The sequence below is a fragment of the Cyprinodon variegatus genome, unplaced genomic scaffold (assembly GCF_000732505.1).
Source record: "Cyprinodon variegatus isolate N-32 unplaced genomic scaffold, C_variegatus-1.0 Scaffold22, whole genome shotgun sequence".
In the NCBI taxonomy this organism is placed as follows: domain Eukaryota; kingdom Metazoa; phylum Chordata; class Actinopteri; order Cyprinodontiformes; family Cyprinodontidae; genus Cyprinodon; species Cyprinodon variegatus.
In genome coordinates, this window is record NW_015150475.1 from 1,030,934 (window position 1) to 1,050,204 (window position 19,271).

At 36.4% G+C, this 19,271-nt stretch overlaps 1 protein-coding gene across 1 annotated transcript in view; it reads right to left on the reverse strand.

Annotated features, from left to right (window-relative positions):
- Positions 1–19,271, reverse strand: part of tspan4 (tetraspanin 4) — a 169,284-nt gene that overhangs the window by 40,683 nt on the left and 109,330 nt on the right. Inside the window, exon 3 of the mRNA XM_015391053.1 lies at positions 18,006–18,080. Within this exon, the coding sequence (XP_015246539.1) occupies positions 18,006–18,080 (75 nt within the window). The remainder of the gene's footprint in view (positions 1–18,005; positions 18,081–19,271) is intronic.

Sequence of the window (19,271 nt, forward strand, 5' to 3'; positions counted from 1 at the left end):
TATATATATATATATATATACACACATATATATATATATACATATATATGGCGTATGAGAAAAAGGCACCTTTGGTATGCGGATTTACTGTAACATAACATAACTAAATCCCCATTTAATGTCAACAGCCTTACTTGAATTTTATGGGATAATGCTGAAATATTTAATGAGAGCAATACTTATTTTCATCTTTATTTGAATCCTACAGAACAAAAGTGTTAAAAATAGGGAAAGAAATACCTGCAACCTTGTTTGTCCTTAATGTCCATGCCCATGGACAAGAGCCGATTTCTTGCAAATAGCACCACTTTATCTTTCTAATAGGGGAGCCAAGATTAAACTCCCATAACATTGAACTAATTCCACCCAAAGTCAATATTTTTCAAGGGCATTTATTATGACTCTAAACACCGGTCAGCTTTGTTTTCCTCTGGCTACGACAAAACCTTAACTCTTCATAAAAGGTATGCAGGACAGGGGTTATACATCAGATTGTTCCATATCTATACATCTAGACAACTTCTCTCCTAAACAATCCTCTAAACAGTCTTGAATTTGCAAAGATAATAAATAAGGCAAACGAGTGTCAAGGTTTCAGGGCCTCTATCTCTAACTTTAAATTCTTTCCTCTGGGATAGCAATAACATATGTTAATTATTAAAGCACCAGGCAATCCCCTTTCAGTGACTAATCTCCATCCTTATCTGGGGAGAATCAATTGCAATCCAAGCTCTTTTTCTTCTACTCCTTCTAATCAGTGCCTGATTAACACTTGGCAAACTTGGTAAACTTGAGTACACAATCAATGCCACTAACAGAGAGAAGCAGTAAGCCAGCAGAGTCAGAGCTATAATGCTTGAAACCTGCAAGGATTTAATCAGGGAAGCATCATCGATGTTAGGCGGCTGTAAAAGTTCAGGATTCATAATATTTCATTAGGAGACTTTTGGATTCATTTTTTGCTTCTTTTTTTTTTTGTAAAACCTAAAATGCTCATAAGATTACAATGTCTTAGTGTTGTCACTGCACAAGCCTTGTAAAAAAGGTTTTGAATGTATAGAAGATTTCTCTTCAAGTTTTTCGCCTCCAGCTATTGGTATCAACAGGTGGATCTCACTGACATCGAGTGGCTTTAGTCTGTCAGCTGTTTAACATCAAAGCAGATCTATTTCTATCCTTTGACGTTTCATCACCTCTTTTTCAGTTCTTGATGCTGTGAATGAGGCATGATGAAAACAAAATAACCGGAACCCTCAGGGGACTCTGTCTCTGAGTCTGCTGTTTTTTTTATCTGGAAGTCTATGAATGGAGTCCAGGAATGACAGGTGAAAGTGTTTTAGATTAAGCAGTAAACAAGACAGACCATACAAGACATTCATGAAAGAAAAAAAAAAAGATTTTTAAGTCTTCAGGGGTAAATACGTATGTATATTTATGATGTAATTAATCATTCTTTCTGTTGTGTTGTGTCTTATAAAAATAAGTTATCTTTGAAAAGTATCCCAAAGGAACCACATTTAAATGCAGTAAAAGCATCTTTTGGTTTATAGTTTAATCCAACTGGGATGTGATTGACTTAAGTCTTTGACAGAAAGCTAAAGAAGGCTGCAGACTAAACCAACCTTTACATTCTGGGAAATATCCAAAGCCTTTTTGTACTGTGGGTCACTTTAGCTGACCTGCTTCAGTATATCACTTGGTATAAAGTTAATCCTTGTTTCAATCATAATAAATAATTTTTTTCCTCAAACAGTCAGCTATTTGCAATGAATCATGTGGGATTCTAACATTTTAACACCAGATCATAAATTTATATAACTATTATTTGAAGTACTGTCTGTAGTTGAAAATCTGGTTGCAGTTGGTTACGTTCGTTTAACTTATTAAAATCAGTTTTCTAAATTAGGCATTTAAAAGGAAAATACTAAAAGGATCAACCTAAACTAGAAATGTCACCAACTGACTACCCAGACCCTGGCCAGTCAAAGCTGTCACTGTGATAAATATTTGTTATTTATATATTTGTCTTCTAGACATTTTCTAAAGACTTCAGATTCTTTTTTAGCTCGAGCATAAGAGAGAAGTGACCTCTGTCGACAGACAGAGTGTGTCCAGAAGTGTCTCTAATCTAGAGGCTTCAGGGATTCACATCTTTGTACTTTTATTGAATGAATTCTCCATAATGCTGGCATTCAGATCTCTCAGGACTTGTCATATTGAAACAGTTTTCCCCTTCTACCTTCTAAGCTTAGGGATAAAAGGGTCATAAAATTCCTTATCGGGCGATTAACATAATCTATTATGTTGACATCTGATAAGAGAACAGATTCTTTCTAACTTAGGATTTTGATGTGTTTAAGACATACTGAGAATAAGCTGCAGCTACATTTTAGGCTAGTAAAAAGTCAGGTAAACATTTGATGTTCTATGCATTCTGGAAAAGTATAGAACTTTAATGATGTCTGTTTCTAGGTACAGGGTTTGAATAATCAGGGATATATACCTATATTTTAAGACTTTATTACCGTTTGATCTGTATAAACGCTTTTGTTCCATCTTTCTCTGTGACTATTTTCTAGTGTCCTTTCTTCTGTTCTTATGTTTTCAATTTTCCATTCCTTTATTCAGCTTTTGTGCTTTTAACATTTCTCATACACAGATATGTCTAAAAGCTGCTACCGCACCATAGCAGCATTTTCTAAAGAAATTACAGTGTAGAAGTGACCTTCCTTTTATTTTCACTCATAAAATATTAAACTAAGTTCTCCCTAAAGTAGTGAAAATGTATTACTGAATTAAACACCTACTGGCTGAAGTAGGTGGTAAAAAATGTAATCAGATTCAATTGAACTTTTCTGTTAAGTTGCGGGATTGAGAATAATTATTTCTGAAATAGAATGAATATTCTTGAAGATAAATTGCTCTTTGCGACTTTTGCACCCAATGGAAAAAGGCAAGTCTGCAAAGGCAAAAGTCTATCTATATGACAGAACAGGTTGGTTGCTAGGAAAAAAAAACTAATCTTTTAATTCTCAGACAATCATGTAAAAATATAAACTTTATAGGAAGTTGTTTTAGATGTATTTTTTTTTTTTGGTATTATTTCCAAATTGATAAAAGTATGTTTAGTTGCATATTCAGAAAGATAATGAAAATGTCTGAAAAAGATTGGAAAAAACTGGAACTTTTGTTTTCCGAGTAAAAGAAGAGGAATGAGTTTTACAATTAGTCTGTTGAATTGAGATTCTTTTTGTAATATTCTTGTATCATGATATCCTCTTTATTTCCATAAATGTAAAAAAAGCTGCTATACATATTGCAAAGTTTAAATCATGTCTTCTCATTCCACTGACTCAAACTTTGCTTCTGTGATGTTTGTGACATCCAAAAATTGAAGTGAGCTTTGCTCTTTGCCATGAAAACTTTTCCTGTAAGTTCCAGTGACACCAACATCAGAATAATTCACATAGGTTAATATGAAGCCTAAGTTCAATAGAAGAACCTGATTACCCTGAATGTCCTTAAACGCCTCCGACACAGGCCAATCAGCTTTGAACCACACCTTTACAAAGCCCAATCAGCATCCATCTCTTAGCATCCGTCTGCTACCCAAAGCACCCGCAGTGGTTGCGCTATGTCTGAATTCGATTCAGATTCAACCTACCTCCATCCCCTTCTCCACCATCATAGCTAAAGCCCATTCTAACTTTTCCATGCTGCTTCTTCTACTTCGTCCCTATCGGAGTGTAATTTGTCCCGGACACTTACTGCGTTTCCTGTCTCATCTCAACCGGTCCAGCAGAAGACCGCCATGTTGAGCCTGGTTCTGCCAGAGGTTTCTTCCCAAATGTGGATTTTTTCCTCTCCACTGTCACTTCAGCATGGACAGGTTCATGCGACCTGTGTTTATCCAAGCTAGACTTCCATCTTCCCACGTCCCCGAGTGAAGCACTAGTATCAGCTCACGCAGTCCACTGGATCTCACCAATTAAGCTCAAGAACACTGTCTCGCCAACCAGCAGTCTACGGACTTATCCTACTTCATCTATCTCCGCTCCACCACCAGTTTCAGGCCTGGAGGGGGAAACATCCTTGTTTTCATACTCCTGATTTTGCATATCAAAGCAAAACTCAGTGCTAATGTTTCATGCCGAGGTCTGAGCACCAAAGACTAAAGTGTTTGTATCAATAAAATTCTTCTAATTGTCTTTTTCTTACCTTGTGAGTTTTTCCTAATTGAATTTACTGTTGCTTACCATAAATATCACCATAATAATAAAAGAATCATAGGATATCTGTGAAGATTCTCAGTCAACCAGGTCATGGTCAAGTTTCATAGGATGGTCAATCATAGGATGTTACTACAGATACTTTACTTAAAAGACATACAATATTTTTTAATTAAATCCTTCCCAATCTCTTCTCAACATATAATCTAAAATCCAAAATCATCAGTAATTTTCTAAAATTTTTGTTATATTTTGAGAAATAATAAAGATTGATAAATAACAAAAATCAAATTTTTATGGGAATTTAGTACAGGAGTTTATTACAGAAAGACAGGAAACAAACTATACGTACATCAACAATAACATACCTTATGCCAAAGTTACAAAGTTTGCAACTACGGTACTCAGTTATTACTCTGAACCGTTTATTCCAAGGCCTATTTAACGAAACCGAGATAATGAAAAAAGTTGGGATCTTCTGGATATGCTAGGTCAATTACAACTCTACTGGGTTTTACAAAAGCAGTAAAACATCAGTTACTATGATAACTTACTTTATCTTTGTGTTTTAGTATTATTGTATCAGCCCACATTAAAAACTTTTCATATACATATTGTTAGAAAGTTAAATCGTTCTTATGTTTAGGTAACATAGAATACATGTCAGATTAAATAATACTACTTATACTTCCGCGATAGTATCTAGGTGTTACTTCATTGTATGTCTTGTACCATGTCCATTGGTTGTGCTGTTCTTTTTACTTCTCTTTGCAGGTGATGAAACAGACTGAACATTTTTTATTGTTATCTCCCTTTTATCTCCTCTTTGTTTCATCTTTTCTGCTTTTTTTTCTGTTTTTCCTTTCCTGTTTTACTTACATTGCAGTGTCCATATAATCTGTAAAACTCCCTGCATAATTTATATGCATAAATCAGGCAGAACACTATGGCGATAGCCGTACTGCTCCCCTTGTGAAAGTAAAATCTGTTGAGCTCTTTCTGGCATCAAGAAAATTATTCTTATTGCCACATTGCCAGACAGGACACTGTTAAAAAAAAAAAAAAAAAAAAAAAAAGAAAGTCAAATCCTTTAATTATTAACATTATTAGGGTAGCTTTTACCTTTATCAACTTTTCTGTCTTTTCTATCTAGACAGTGTTACTGTTTAACTGTGTTTTCAAAGATGGATGTGGTTCTAAGTTTCAACAAAATACCTTCAATATACTATTTCTGAGTTCATGGGACTAGATAAATGGCTGATGAGAAAGTGAAGATGCTGTCCATAAAACCAGAATATTAAGTAGCTCCAAACACACGTGTCTTTCTTTACAATCAATCAGAATTTTTCCCCAATACTACCTGCATCAGCATTACAGTTTTCTGGAGATGGTAGCTGCTGTATGCATACAAACTGCTGGAGCCAACAATTCAGGACCCCATAGAAGATCAAGCCCTGACTGTTGCACAGAGGATCTTTTTAGGCTAGTGCTATGTTCCTGTATGAGTAGAAGATGCTGAAAACAGCAGCAAAGTAACCATTTGCTGCAGCAACAGAAATGTCTACCGGTATTTGGTATTAATTTAAGATTTAAGCACATCTTCAGAAGCTTCCCCCACAGAAGAATAACAATATGACTACTCATGACTACACATCACCAAATGAAGCTTTAGAACACTTGGACTACTTTTTAATTTTTTGATGAAGGAGTCTTATGCTATTGGTGTGTTGCAGCCTCTGGCAAGACTACAGAGTTGTTGGACAAAGTCAGCGTTAATACAGCAGATCTGCTCATAGCTGGAATTGGCTACAAGATCTACAGTAAGTAGCTGCAGTGATGAAGTTTAAAGAAGAAGTGAAGGATAAAATCTCAACATAAAGAAAGATTGTTGATGATCTCATGGGCGTTTGGGACCACGCCAAACACTTCAAGAAACACAACACCATGCTATGCTTGAAAATCTTAGAGTGAAGTGTGACATTAAATATATCAGTAAACATCTGTTTAAGGGAAGGCTGTGAAATAAACCCATTTTGTTCAGATGGGACCATATCATTGACATGAACTCAACACGTTCAGGGTAAGGAGGTGGCTGATCGGGTCCACTATCTGTACGCCATACCAATGTAAGTTAGGCATCGTAGAGTTGATATTACATTTCTCAGATCCAAGCCAAAAAAAGAAGCCATGAGGTTGAACATTGGTAAAGCTTTTAAACATTGGTGTAGACTTAAAGGAGAAAAGGTGCTCAGAATGAGCACAAGATGTACCCGCTTTTTGTCTGAATTGCTAAGCAATTGGTTAGCATTAGTGAACTTGGTAACTGGCTGGCAAACAGTACAGAATGAGAGTGGGGGAGCCACTTTATGGCTGCGAGAAGTTACATTTGAAGCTATTACTATTATATTATGAAAATATACTTAATTTGTGCTGATAACACAAATTGCCCTTCATATTTTATTTTCGAGATGGGCATTGTTAGGGAATAATTTTGAGAAGGATTAAAATAAAAATACTGGTAAATATAATGATACTTTTTATTCATAATGCAATGGTTTCGATGTGCTCATTTACTAGAATGAAAAGAGTACAAAAAGCATATTTCGCACAGTGTGAAAGTTTACCGTTTATGGGTATTGGTCTTGCTTTTAAAGAATACAGTCAAACTAATTCTTTTAAACCTTTTATACCATATAGCTGCAGCTACAGATATATACAACTCTGGATAATACTGTGTAATCACCATAGGTGTCTGTTGCTTACAAGTTTATTCCCTAAATCATTTTCAATCAAGTTTTACAAGTAAGTAGAACATAGTAGAACCTTACGGCAACAACCGTAATGGTCTGCTTATGAAAGCAAAGCGGTTGTATTATCATCTAGCTCTAGTACTTTGATTCCCAGAGATACAGTATATTGGCAAAACTGGAAACACACACACAAAAAAAATGTTTTCCAGATTTTCTGCATCAATCTGGTGTCTTTCTTCATTATGGGGATCTGAACCCTATTGCATATTAAATTATGTGTAATTACCACCTAGGCAACTCTCTGGCATTATCTCCTGCAGTCAAACTTCAAATTCCCTTGACATTTTTACCCAGGTCCTCACAAACAAATGCCTTGTCTGTTTGCTGATAATCTCAATTTGTCACTGGTATTAACATGGCCCTGACATGGGTATGTTTTAGTAATATGATTAGCCAGGGGTGTTTACTTAATTGCATTTCTGCAGGCTGCTTGAAATGAAAATTTTCCAGGCTTGAAATATATTCTGACAGGGGACCTGCATTTTGGTATTGTGACAACCTGAAATGTTTCGATGGCTGCTGCCAGAATATAAATGATGTGGAGAAATCTCACTTGAAGCCTTTCATAGAGTCACACGTGAGTGTTTGAAATTTACCTGCAAACAATTCACAGCATTTTGTATTGAAGCTTCCTCATATGAATATTGCATATGAATATTGCAAAATTATGCATAAATGTGTAGGAAGTGGTAGGTAGCCAAAGGGTTAAGGAAACAATGTCAAAACATAAATGACACTAGACATAGATCCTGGTTTAATAATCACAAATGTTGATTATAAGTCACTATGAAAACTGGATCTTAGTTCCAACATAGAGTGAGGAAAATAAACATTTGAACATTCTGCTTTCTTCCAAGTTGAATGCAACTTGGAAATTAGATGTATTTCCTAGGGAAATTGAAAGGGAACTCCTACCCTGACAACCTAAAAACATAAATATAATTTAAAGAAGTATTTTGCTAACATTTATCTTTTTCTGTAGCATCAGAGCCAGATAATCTCCATGTACCCTGTGTATTTTAAGTGAAATCTAAAAGGGTAAGTACAAATTATAGCTGCTTTGAATTAAATTTCAAATGGCAAAGAAGATAAATATCTAATAAAACTACTTAAAATTGAACATAATAAAAGTAATTATAAAGCCATCAACGACACCATAATCATAAAAAGCTTCTCATAATCTTTAAAAACCTTTTACTTCTTAACTACTGTTGACTTTTTGTTTAATAAAGACCATTATACTTATAAATCCAGCCATTCAAGATTTCCAAATATTTCTTTTTTATTATTTAATGGTTTTGCTTTAGTTTCATCTGTTTATTTTATCTTGAACATATTATATTGAAAAAAATTTTTTTTTACCAAACAGATACACAATCAGAATGAGATGGCCTCCGACTCTCTTTTTGTTAACGCAGTGGTATTCATGATTCACTTTGACGGCTCCACCACCCCTAAGGTTCAAAGATGAGATTTGTAAGGTCCAGCATTACCTCAGCTCCTTGCCAACATAACAACTTACCTTGACTCACCCTAAAGCACTCAAGTAGATAGGAAATAACCTCTACAGCAGCCCATACCACAAACCATTGAGCTGCAGAGGAAACACCACATGGTGCACTGACCTCACGACAGCACAGGTTGGTGAGAACACAAATTTTCCTGGCAGGATCAACAGCAAAACAAAAGTTTGCGTCATGGTCATTTGTTACCGTTTCTGCTTTTATACAGCTGAGCAACAGGAGGGACTGAGGGGCGTCAAGGAGCACGTCTCCTTTTGGTTTTAAATACTTAGAACTACATAAACTATCAGGCCTCAAGGTGATGTAAAAAGGCTAGATCAATGTAACCACAGCATCAGAAAAAATGTAATTAAATTTCAAGTCAATTCAATTCAGTTTATTTATATAGCACCAGTTCCCAACGCATGGCATCTCAAGGCACTTTACAGAGGCAATTCAACAAAATGGTATAATCAGATTGGTTCAAAGTTTACTTTCTGTAGCAAAGCACTTGATTGCATCGACTCATTGACTCGAAAGAAATCCCTCACACCAAGCATGCTAGCAGTGACAGTGGAGAGGAAAACTCCCTTTTAACAGGAAGAATCCTCCAGCAGAACCAGGCACAGTGTGAGCGGCCATCTGCCGAGGCCGACTGGGGTTCAAGGAGACAGAAGCAGAGATACTTTTACTTTGGACAGTATACGTAAACTCCATGGTCTGACCCAAACTGCTTAGTGTAATGATTCATGGCTGCTAAACAAAAAGAAATTACTAACGGGTGGTGTAAGTAGGAAAACTGCTCTCTTAATTTCCCCGATTGTTGATGTCATTTATGTAAATCATGCTTTCCAGAAACTCTTTTGACATTTGTAGTGTAACCAACCCTGGCCTTTTCCTTGATCAAATTTCAGGACAAAAATTATAAAGGATAAAATTGAACTGAAGTAAATGGGTAATTTGGGTATGAAGTTGAAGGTTAATGTTCTCAAAGGGTGTGTTTTTTTTATTTAAAATGTGTTTATTGTCCTTTGTTTGTCCTTTTAACAAATATCCTGTTTAGAGAAATAAGCATTGTTTACCTAAAAGAAAATGCAAATTTTGTCTGTTTAATTATGTCAGACATTTCCTGTAGTTATGATAGGATGCTGTCTATAAATGGTCTAAACACTGATTGATTAATTTCCTTTTGTTTAGTTTATAGCTGTAGACCATCCTAGATATTTATAAAACAGCAATACATATATGTTCAGTCAGCCCCAAGAGGGCTTCTAATTTTTAATTCCATGTGGCATTTCAATCGGCATTGGTTCTACTTAATTTAACCTTCCAGGGCCTTTTCATCTCCTTCAGGAAACAACAAAGTACAACAAATAGCAACGTTTCAGGCGCCTGGAAGATCTGTGAGCTGTTTCAAGTAGCTCCCAGCTGCGACGTTCAGCTCTTTATCAGGTCTAAAGCAGGTGTAATAAACCAGACCACTGAGCGTGACCGTCCCTGAAGCATGGGATGGACTTCATCAACATGCACCCACTGTTACACTCTGTTTAGGTTGCAGCATATAGAAAAAAGAAGTGGCATTTGCCTAAACTCTCCAGGCCTGCTTCCAGGATGTAACCATAGAATCGAGGGGGTTGGGGTTGAAAAGTAAAGGTTTCCGATAATCTCAGATAAAGAAAAGGCACTGAAATCCAAGTGGAAGATAAAAATCAAAGCAACCCTGGAGAGAGCTGAAATTGTATTTTTCTGCTTGTAATCTGATATCTAGCTTAAATTTGAGCTCGGTGGAAGTTTTGTCTGGTATCATCCAATAAATGATACCTCATTGTATTCTTCTTGTATACATTCTTCAGTTTAACGTTTTGCCCCAATTCAACAAATAAAGCACAGGGCATTAGAGGTTTTTGACGGAAGCAGAGGTTTTTCAGGATAGATTTATTGCTGTTCAATATCAAACTATACAATTATGAGAGAAACTAAAACGACATTAAAGCAATTAAAAACACACTGGAGTAATTGCTCCTCATGTATGCCAGGAATTATCACATTAAAGTAGAGGCAGCATTCTCTCCTGTGGTAGATAAAGAATAAAACAACCTAAAAGAAATGTTACCTTCTACAGCTACAAAGGATCCTATCCTTTTCAGTTGAAGGAAGCTAGCAAGTGTTTTAGATCCAGCATGTTTATAGAGATTAACTTAAATAGCAGCATGTCTAAAATAAAGCTCTGCTCGTCAGAGGCGTCGCCAGAAAATGTTTATAAGGGTAGCCAGGCAATAACCAATGTACAGTGAGGGGTGGCCGAAAGCGGGTAGGCACCAGAACTTCAGGATCAATCTACACTGTTCCAACAGAAAAATTAAAGAGCAAAATATCCATATTTTCTAAATAAAGGAATTATATTTTCCTACAGCCTTTGCTAACAAACATATATTTATAACATGTATTTAAACATCCTTAATTTCTTGATAAAAGGTATAGTGGATAAAACTTTTTCAGTGTTGAGTTCTGGGCGTAAATCTTTTCCATTGTCATTACTTACCTACTTGTATCAATAAACATTCAGCATAAATTTGATATTTACAAGCACAAATATCTATATAAATTGATTATTTGATAAGTTTTTTTATTGTTATTTATCTATGATTTCAGCGAAGACTCCAAGATGAATTGCAGAGACACATCATTTTCTCTTTACCCCATTTAACACAAAATCTGAAAAGAACATTAATTCTGTACACATCACCTTTAATGATATTATATTGATGTGCATAATTAACCACAAAAAATTTACATTTTTTGAATATTCCACTTGAGAGAATTACTGCTGCCTCTACACTCTAATACAGCTGCCTGTATTAAAGGAAAAAAATGGTAGAGGTGGCCACAGGGGTGGCCAATGATTGGTTAAGAGTGGCCACGGCCACCCCTGGCCCCCTATCTAGCTCCGCCCCTGCTGCTTGCATAGGGGGCTTTGGTTCTGTGACACTGAAAAGGAATACAAGATGTTAGAGAAGTACCTAAACTCCAATGATTTATTTCCTGTTGAGATTATTCATGTGTCTTCAGGATAATAAATGACACAATAAGCGGTGCCACAGCCTGGAGTCAAACGCGTTTATAGGTATCTAAGACTGTGGAAAGCCACAGAAACTATGCTTTACTGGTGATATGGATATTGATAGTACAGTAGCTAACGGAAGATTACATTTTGGAGACCCAGCTGACTGGAAATAATCTGCATCTCTGTTGGTGAAATAAACATCATTAGTAAATTGTATGTTGGTGAGGTAAACATTGTTTGGTGGTTATTTAAGGGCTGTGATTAGGACTAGGGAAAGTAGATCACTGGAGATTTAGGTAAGCTTTGTGGGGCCCAGTGGGTCAGGGCCTTATCAATTTGGGCCACTAGCTTCAAGCGCTGACTCAGCGATGCCCTAAGCTGGTGCTGCCAAGTTATTGGACAGATGACTCAATATAGAGCCGTGTGTCTGAGTGAGTTGATTTCATACCGGTGCTATGATGACATACGGCAGTGGTTCCCAAAGATTTTCTTCTGCGCCCCCCTTTGGATTACAATAAAATTTCCACGCCCCCCCCCCAAAAAAAATAAAATAAAAAATCAACTGGGCACACACAGCTTTCAACCTGATATAATAAACCTATACACATATTTTGTTTTCAAACTCCACTGAAGTTTATTTCACACTTCAGGTTGCAACAAAACAAACTATACACCATCTTTACAGTGGAACACTTTTGTGTAACTGTATTTTTTTCATAGTTCTATACTGTAGATTAGAAGAGGATTCTTTGTTGTCTGTGTTATTTTAAACATATTTCTTTTTTTTTATTTGTAACAATATTTAACTTTGCTATCATCAATACATTAAAAAAGCCTCGGTGCAAAATGGAGTGAAAACATTGAACAGCTCCCTGAGAGTTTTTTCTTTGTACTTTAATGCTCCCATCTTTTCAGTGGCTGTAGTGAGCCTGCTTGTTGCTGTAGATCTTCTCAAATCTGGGTTGCAGTGTCACAACTGTCCATTATGCTCAGTCAAAGCAAGCCCTTTTTTTTTTTTTTTCTTCATTCATCCATGCCGCTTACCGAGCCCCCCCTGCAATGGCATTGCGCCCCCCCTAGGGCGCGCGCCCCACACTTTGGGAACCACTGACATACGGTAAGCATGTACCAGTGATGTAAGTATTTACCATCTGAACCATTAGAACCACTGTTCAACCCTAAGAGAGCACTGATAAGAAGGCTTCAAGACTAATACTGCAGAATGATATCAGTTAACTGGAAAAATGTAAATAAATGCACAAGTAACATTAAAGTAGCCCCATAGGCTCAGTTTATACAGTTTATCTGGGGGTAGTCACACTTTAAGAGGTGCATTCAACAAAGCAGGATGGCACAGCCGTCATGATTTTCTGGTCACTCTACACGTTTCTCTGTTTGTTCTGTGTGTATCTCATTCTTCTTAGCCTCTCTAACTGGTTTGTTTTTAACCAAAAAAGATAAAGGAATTGCAATGACACGGGAAATGTGTTGATCTTTGTGTTATGAGAGGATTCTCATTCAATGTGCTTTCAGTAGTTTTGCTTTCAATGGTCAGATGTCACCAGCTGTGTTATCTCAGGCTCCCATACTGACCTTCCACCTGCAACCTAAGTGCTGGCAGTTAGTAATCACCCTCCTTAGTATTTATTCTCCAATCTAAGTCATTATCTTGGACCCATTTAAATCCATCTGTTTGCTATTTTGCGAGCCTGCAGCCCCTTCTCTTATACAAACTAATAATGACTAGAAACTTAAAAGCTTCTGTTATTCAGTTTAATGTTGAAGGCGATGCTCTCACGGGCTAACCAAGTTGTTTGAGACCAGTCATTAACCAGATTGAGTTGTGCTCTGAAAAAAACCTTGAAATGAGCAGAAATAGGAACATTTCAAAGCCTCTGCTGTACATTCAAATTTTTAACCACAAGCTTAACTTTTATCTTTGGTCAGCCCTTCTGTTCCTGAAATATTCTTAAAAATTTGCTTTAGATAGTTGCCTTGATGCCAACATACTTTTTAAAACAGTTTTTTTATGGAAAATGCTCAGTCTCAAGTACTTCCAGCAGTTTCCAAGGTAGAAAAAAACGCTTTTGGGAACTGTTTGGTCTCTGCTGTTTAAAAAAAGCACATCACACAGTCCCGTAATGGCCACCAATTCTTTACTACGATGGATTTCCCACAGTGCAACAGCTCAGCCTATCCTCAGCAACTTTTTAGTGTGCTCTCACAGAAATCCCCCCCTGGGTTTAAAAACAAAGTGATTCAGGGTCTGAAAAATTGAGCAGAAAGAACATTAAAAAAATACACATAATAAAAGAAGGTTTTGCTATTTAAGTGATGGACAGAACAGGAGAGCTAAGAGGATTGGGGAAAAAAAACCCTTAAATGAGTTTCATCATCAAAGACAAAAAGCTTTGGAAATAACACACATTAGGTAAATTTTTTATATGTAAGAATAGTATAAAACAAAGAAATAAAAGCAGTAACTAAGTAGATGAAAGGTATAAGCACCAAAAAAGACAAAGAACTGAAAAATAATCAGTTTGGATATATTCATTAAAATGTATTTAAACGATTACAGTAGGAATCAAACTAGTTTCCTTTCTGAACAATAGACTGTCTCATCCAATAAATAAAATAGAAGAGGTAGCTTTTGATTTTTAAAAAATCTCTTTCTTTATTTGTCTTAACAGATATATTAAGTTTTTGTTTAGATATGTAAGAATGTCCGTTTAATAAATAATACAAATATTGATCTCTGGAATAATCATTTTAACAAAACTGTTTAAAACAAATAGATATGGATATTCTCTCCAAGGGAACACGGACATCAGCTGCTGTGGATCGATGGACAAAGAATAATGAGGACCTTGAGAGGGTGAAGAAGTTACCAATTAGAAGTTGTCAAAAAAAAAAAAAAAAACTTAAACGAGAATATAATTGATAAATGATGGCTGAAATTAAATGACAACATAGTAAAGTAATGTGTTTAGGTGTAGCATGGGTCCCATCAAATAACAAATCATAAAATACAAATTAAATCAAACTCCAAGAAAACGAATTCAAGTTATTGTATAACAACCATATGTCCATATTTTAGACAGCCTGGCTATTATTGGTTACCATACATGATTGGTGAGGGTGAGTTAATGGTAATTACAGCACTATTGTCTCCTTCAATCAACCTAATATCACTTTGGAAACTTAATTGATTTGCCTTGGTTGTACAGAATAAGAATGAGTTGTTTCCGATTGCTTTTTCTGACGATATAATTTGATTATAAAAGGGCAACCAACAGGAACAGTGAAGGTCAGTCTGAGGTCTGGAAAACCTTCTAACGGATCTGATTATAATTGTAAAGCAGGTAAATACTAATACAGGTTTAACTCTGAAAGACCTTCACCTATTTTTCAAATATTGTTTAAGCAGAACAGTTCACCGTTCTGCCCTTCAGACAAAAACACATAAAACCCATGGGGCAGCCATTAAAAGAAAAACCTACCTTTATCCTCACACCAAAACTTTACAAATTAGGATTTAAAATAGCCAAATTCAGAATCCATAGTTTGACTGAGGGGTAGTATGGAGAACAAATTAGCACAAAAACACAACAAGTGTCATTTCTGATGGAAAGATGGACATGTCTAACCGTAACCAGATTGCAGTTGGAAAACTGGATTATGCTAATCTTTGGAAAATATGAAGGAACGGATCCTAATGTTTTAAACCAAACATTACACATGAAAGGAGTTGATCCTGCACTTCATAATCCAGAATGAGCCACTTCAAGGGTGGAAGCTGAAGGTTTTGCATGTAGGCTTCACAGCAGCCCAACCTAAAAACTGTTGAAAATCTGTGGATGGACTTCAAAAGAGCAGCACACACAGAGCAGCCAAAGAGGCTAAAAGAGAAGCTTTTTGAAAGAGGCTTTGGTGAAAACCTTCCAAGCCAGCAATGGAAAGAAATTCAACTTCCACAGAACGCTTGGACATGTTGTGAAATGTACCAGAATAGCATACTTTTATTTGGCAACGATATCTAAAACTAAAAGATAAAAAGGAGAAAATCTTGCTTGAGAATCAAAATAAATGAAATCTGAGTCCACAGTCTTAATAAGCAAGGTAATCGGTCTTTTTTTCTTCTTCCATAAAACTTTTGTGAGAGACCTGTCAAGGGGATCTTTCATGTTGTGATTGCTGCTGACATTAACTGTCATGATTAGGCTTTTTAACTGTTTAGAAAGAAGAACGTATGCATGATGCAATAAATGAAGCAAATGCATGTGAAATGGAATGACATGTAGACAAAAGTTTCTTGAATAAAAAATCTAAGCAGTGCAAAATGTGTTACTTGTCATGCTCCATTACTATAATACCTCTAGTTAAAATACAGCGTCCCTCAACAACTGCCTCTGAATGTCACCTAATTAATTCAGACTCTACCCTTTTGTGTTCATTCTCTACAGATATGAATACTACACTCTCACCTTGTAGGGAGGATAACAAGAAAATAAGAACTGTTTAAAGCTTCAAAATTGGCATTAATGGTTTGCTTTCCCTACTGAGGACACAACAGCCATCATCTGTTCCCCTGTGCAACGCCCAGCGTTTGTTGTGTGTACCTCCTAAAGAGTAACGTCCCCGAGTGGTAGCTCACACACTTCCTTCTGACAAACTGTGAATCTTAATTGTCAAACATACAGGCAGGTGTGGATGCTTCTGTTTTTTTTTTTTAATGCTCTCGCAGTCTGACTGCAATTACACACAGAATGGGACCCCTGATGTAAAGGATACCAAACGTGTTGAGAACAATGCTTTCTTCAGAGAAGGGACAGATGAAATTGCTTAGCCTTCACACAAAATGCAATGCATGGAAGAAAATTCACAGCTGCTAATCACCCTGAATACTCTATCAAGACCCTGAAACATGGCAGTAACAGTTTCTCAATGATGGGAAGTTATTTTTTAGCATCAGGGAAAAGCAAGAAACGCTATTAGATCACACCAGCAGGATTAGAGCCCAAAATATAACGAGAGCAGCAATGCATTGGTCTAAATGTGAGATTCTCAGCCCCGGTTCTCTGGTCCCATCATCTACGCTTTAACTGTTTACCAACTGCCGCACACCTGGCCTAAATTAATTGGTGATTGGCTTATGGAGGCATAGTACGCTGAGGTGGTAATACTTCATGTGAGTCACGTATGCTGGAAAGGAAACAATTTTAAAACCTGAAGGACAATGGGCCCTGAGGAGCAGGGGTGAGAACCACTGTTCTTAATCAAACGTAAATTTATTGATAAGAAAGGGCCAGTCAAGGTCCAGCACTTAATCAAACTGAGAATCTAATACAAGACCTTAAACCAGTGTATAGATTCCCTATCCAAACTTATGTTGCGCTATTTTCTAAAAACTAACAGTCTCTCGAAATGTTTAGCTTGATAAATTTTTCTATAAATACAGAAAAAACCCCACAGCTGATGTGTGTTCAGATGCTCACAGCTGAACACGCTAACAGATATTTATTTGTAATATAAAATTTCCAATATTTGTGCTTTCACTATGACTAATAAAGAGAAAAGGGATCAGTTATTCACCTATGACAAAATGCTTTCACTGCCTTACAGAGGTTAAAAAATGTAAAAGTTGTGCAAATATTTTCAATGCCAATGAAAAAAAACACTGCTTATGTCATCTTTTATAGAATTTTCAGTTCACATAATGTTAAAATAATGTTGCCTGTGGTATTATATCACTTTATATTATATATCAGTTTTGATTATCTAATCATTTCACCCTTTACCTGCATAGCATTCAGTTGTATATCCATTATTCACCTCATATAATCTCAATGGAGATTAAATTTCATATTCTATTCTGTCTGTAACGTTTGTCTTTGCTTTCCTATAAAATGTTCTGCTTTAACATAAAAATCATGATTTTTGTTTCAAAACTAAGCAAAGCAAGGCATAAAAAATAAACACAACACTTTCTTATCCAGTTTGGTTTTTTTCCACCTCCCTTTCTTATTTACAAGAAATAAGGTGGAGAATAAATCAACCGAGATACGCTGAAATTTATTCTCAAGAAAGGAAACTATTTACTTCCGACTGACTGTGACCAAACGACAGGAGCATCCCCTGGCTCTCGTGACATTTAAGAAAAATATTCCCAAGCACTTTCACTAAGCCTTTTAGAAAGCTGACAAGCTCAGCTCTGCTACCAGAGTCTCCAAAAACCTCTGTGCTATGGAGACCTGTGATTTTACATGTCACGGTCAATCTGAGAAATGAGCATCTGTTTGACCTGTGAAGGACAGGGAGCAGACATTCACAGCAATATTAATTCTCATGTGCTGGAAAGGAAAATAATCAGATGTAACTTAGAGTAATCAAGGTGTCTTACCTCATCTTGGTAGATGAAGAAAAGCATGATGGACAGAATTTCCAAGAAGAAAATCAGTAGAAGTAGGATGAAGAACTGTAAAGAATGAGAGAAAGAAACAAGTTTAAGAAACAATTATTTTAGCAATACCAGAGAAGGATCTGAAATGGATCATCACTGCTTACTTATAAAAAAAAAAACTAAAAGGAAGACTTTGCCAAAGCATAAAAGTTAGGATTATAAGGAGTGAGTAAAACAGTCTGATGGGGTGATTTACAGTTGTCCTCTAGCCATTTTTGAATTCCTACAAGTAGCCACGTTTTTATTCTCCATCAGTCCCAGCCTCACTTTAGTGGCAAGGTTGAGCCGTTTGATAGGTCATACATCTTCTTCCTGCAGGCTCATTTGAGTGTTTAAAACAGTTACGAGCTCATCCATCAGCTCCTGTGCCACAGCATGACTCTGATTCTCACGCATACAAGCAGACTCACCAAGCAGGGAGGAGGAAAATATTTCCAGTCACTACTCTGCAGTTATTTTCTAAAGGTCATTACATACACTCAATGAAAACATCATAGCACCATCTTAATCGTAATCTTAAAACAAAAACAGATAAAAAAAAGAAAACTACAAATCAACCTTGAGCTGCTCTTCCTGGAAGAGGCCTGATTGCAGGTTGCTTTTGTTTTGAAGATGGTCACCTTTAGTGCTTTTGAAGCACAGATATTGTTTTTAGAAAATATTCTGTCTTCATAACTGCATAAAATTAACTGCATGCTGCTCCGTTGTCGCAGTAATTTTTTTATAGTAATTTTTTCTCCTGATTACCGAATAATTGAGATATAATTATGAGATCACTACCCTGGTAGCAAAAGTAGTAGCTGATTTATGATGTGTGACCAGTGTGCATTGTCTAGAACTGATTATCAGAGAATTTGAAGCAGGTTATGCCATGATGACCACATACAAGAACTGATACATTGGCATATTTACAACAGCTGGCAGTGCTCTAATTAATGGTCATATACTCATATAATCTGGTAGCAATGTGTGTGATATGATTCTTATTTCCTCCTGTCTCTGGCTGCAACAAACACTCCACCTTGCAAGCTTTATGATGTTTTTCTTATTGCGGCACTATGCAACTTTTAGCCACTGGGGGCACTAGACTAATTTCCAGGTTTAGCACCCCTGGAGGTCACTGGCAACACTGCACTGCTGCATAATTACGGTTTCTCTCTTATGCTGCGTTCACAGCTGGCGCGACAGAAGCAGCGAGTTTACATG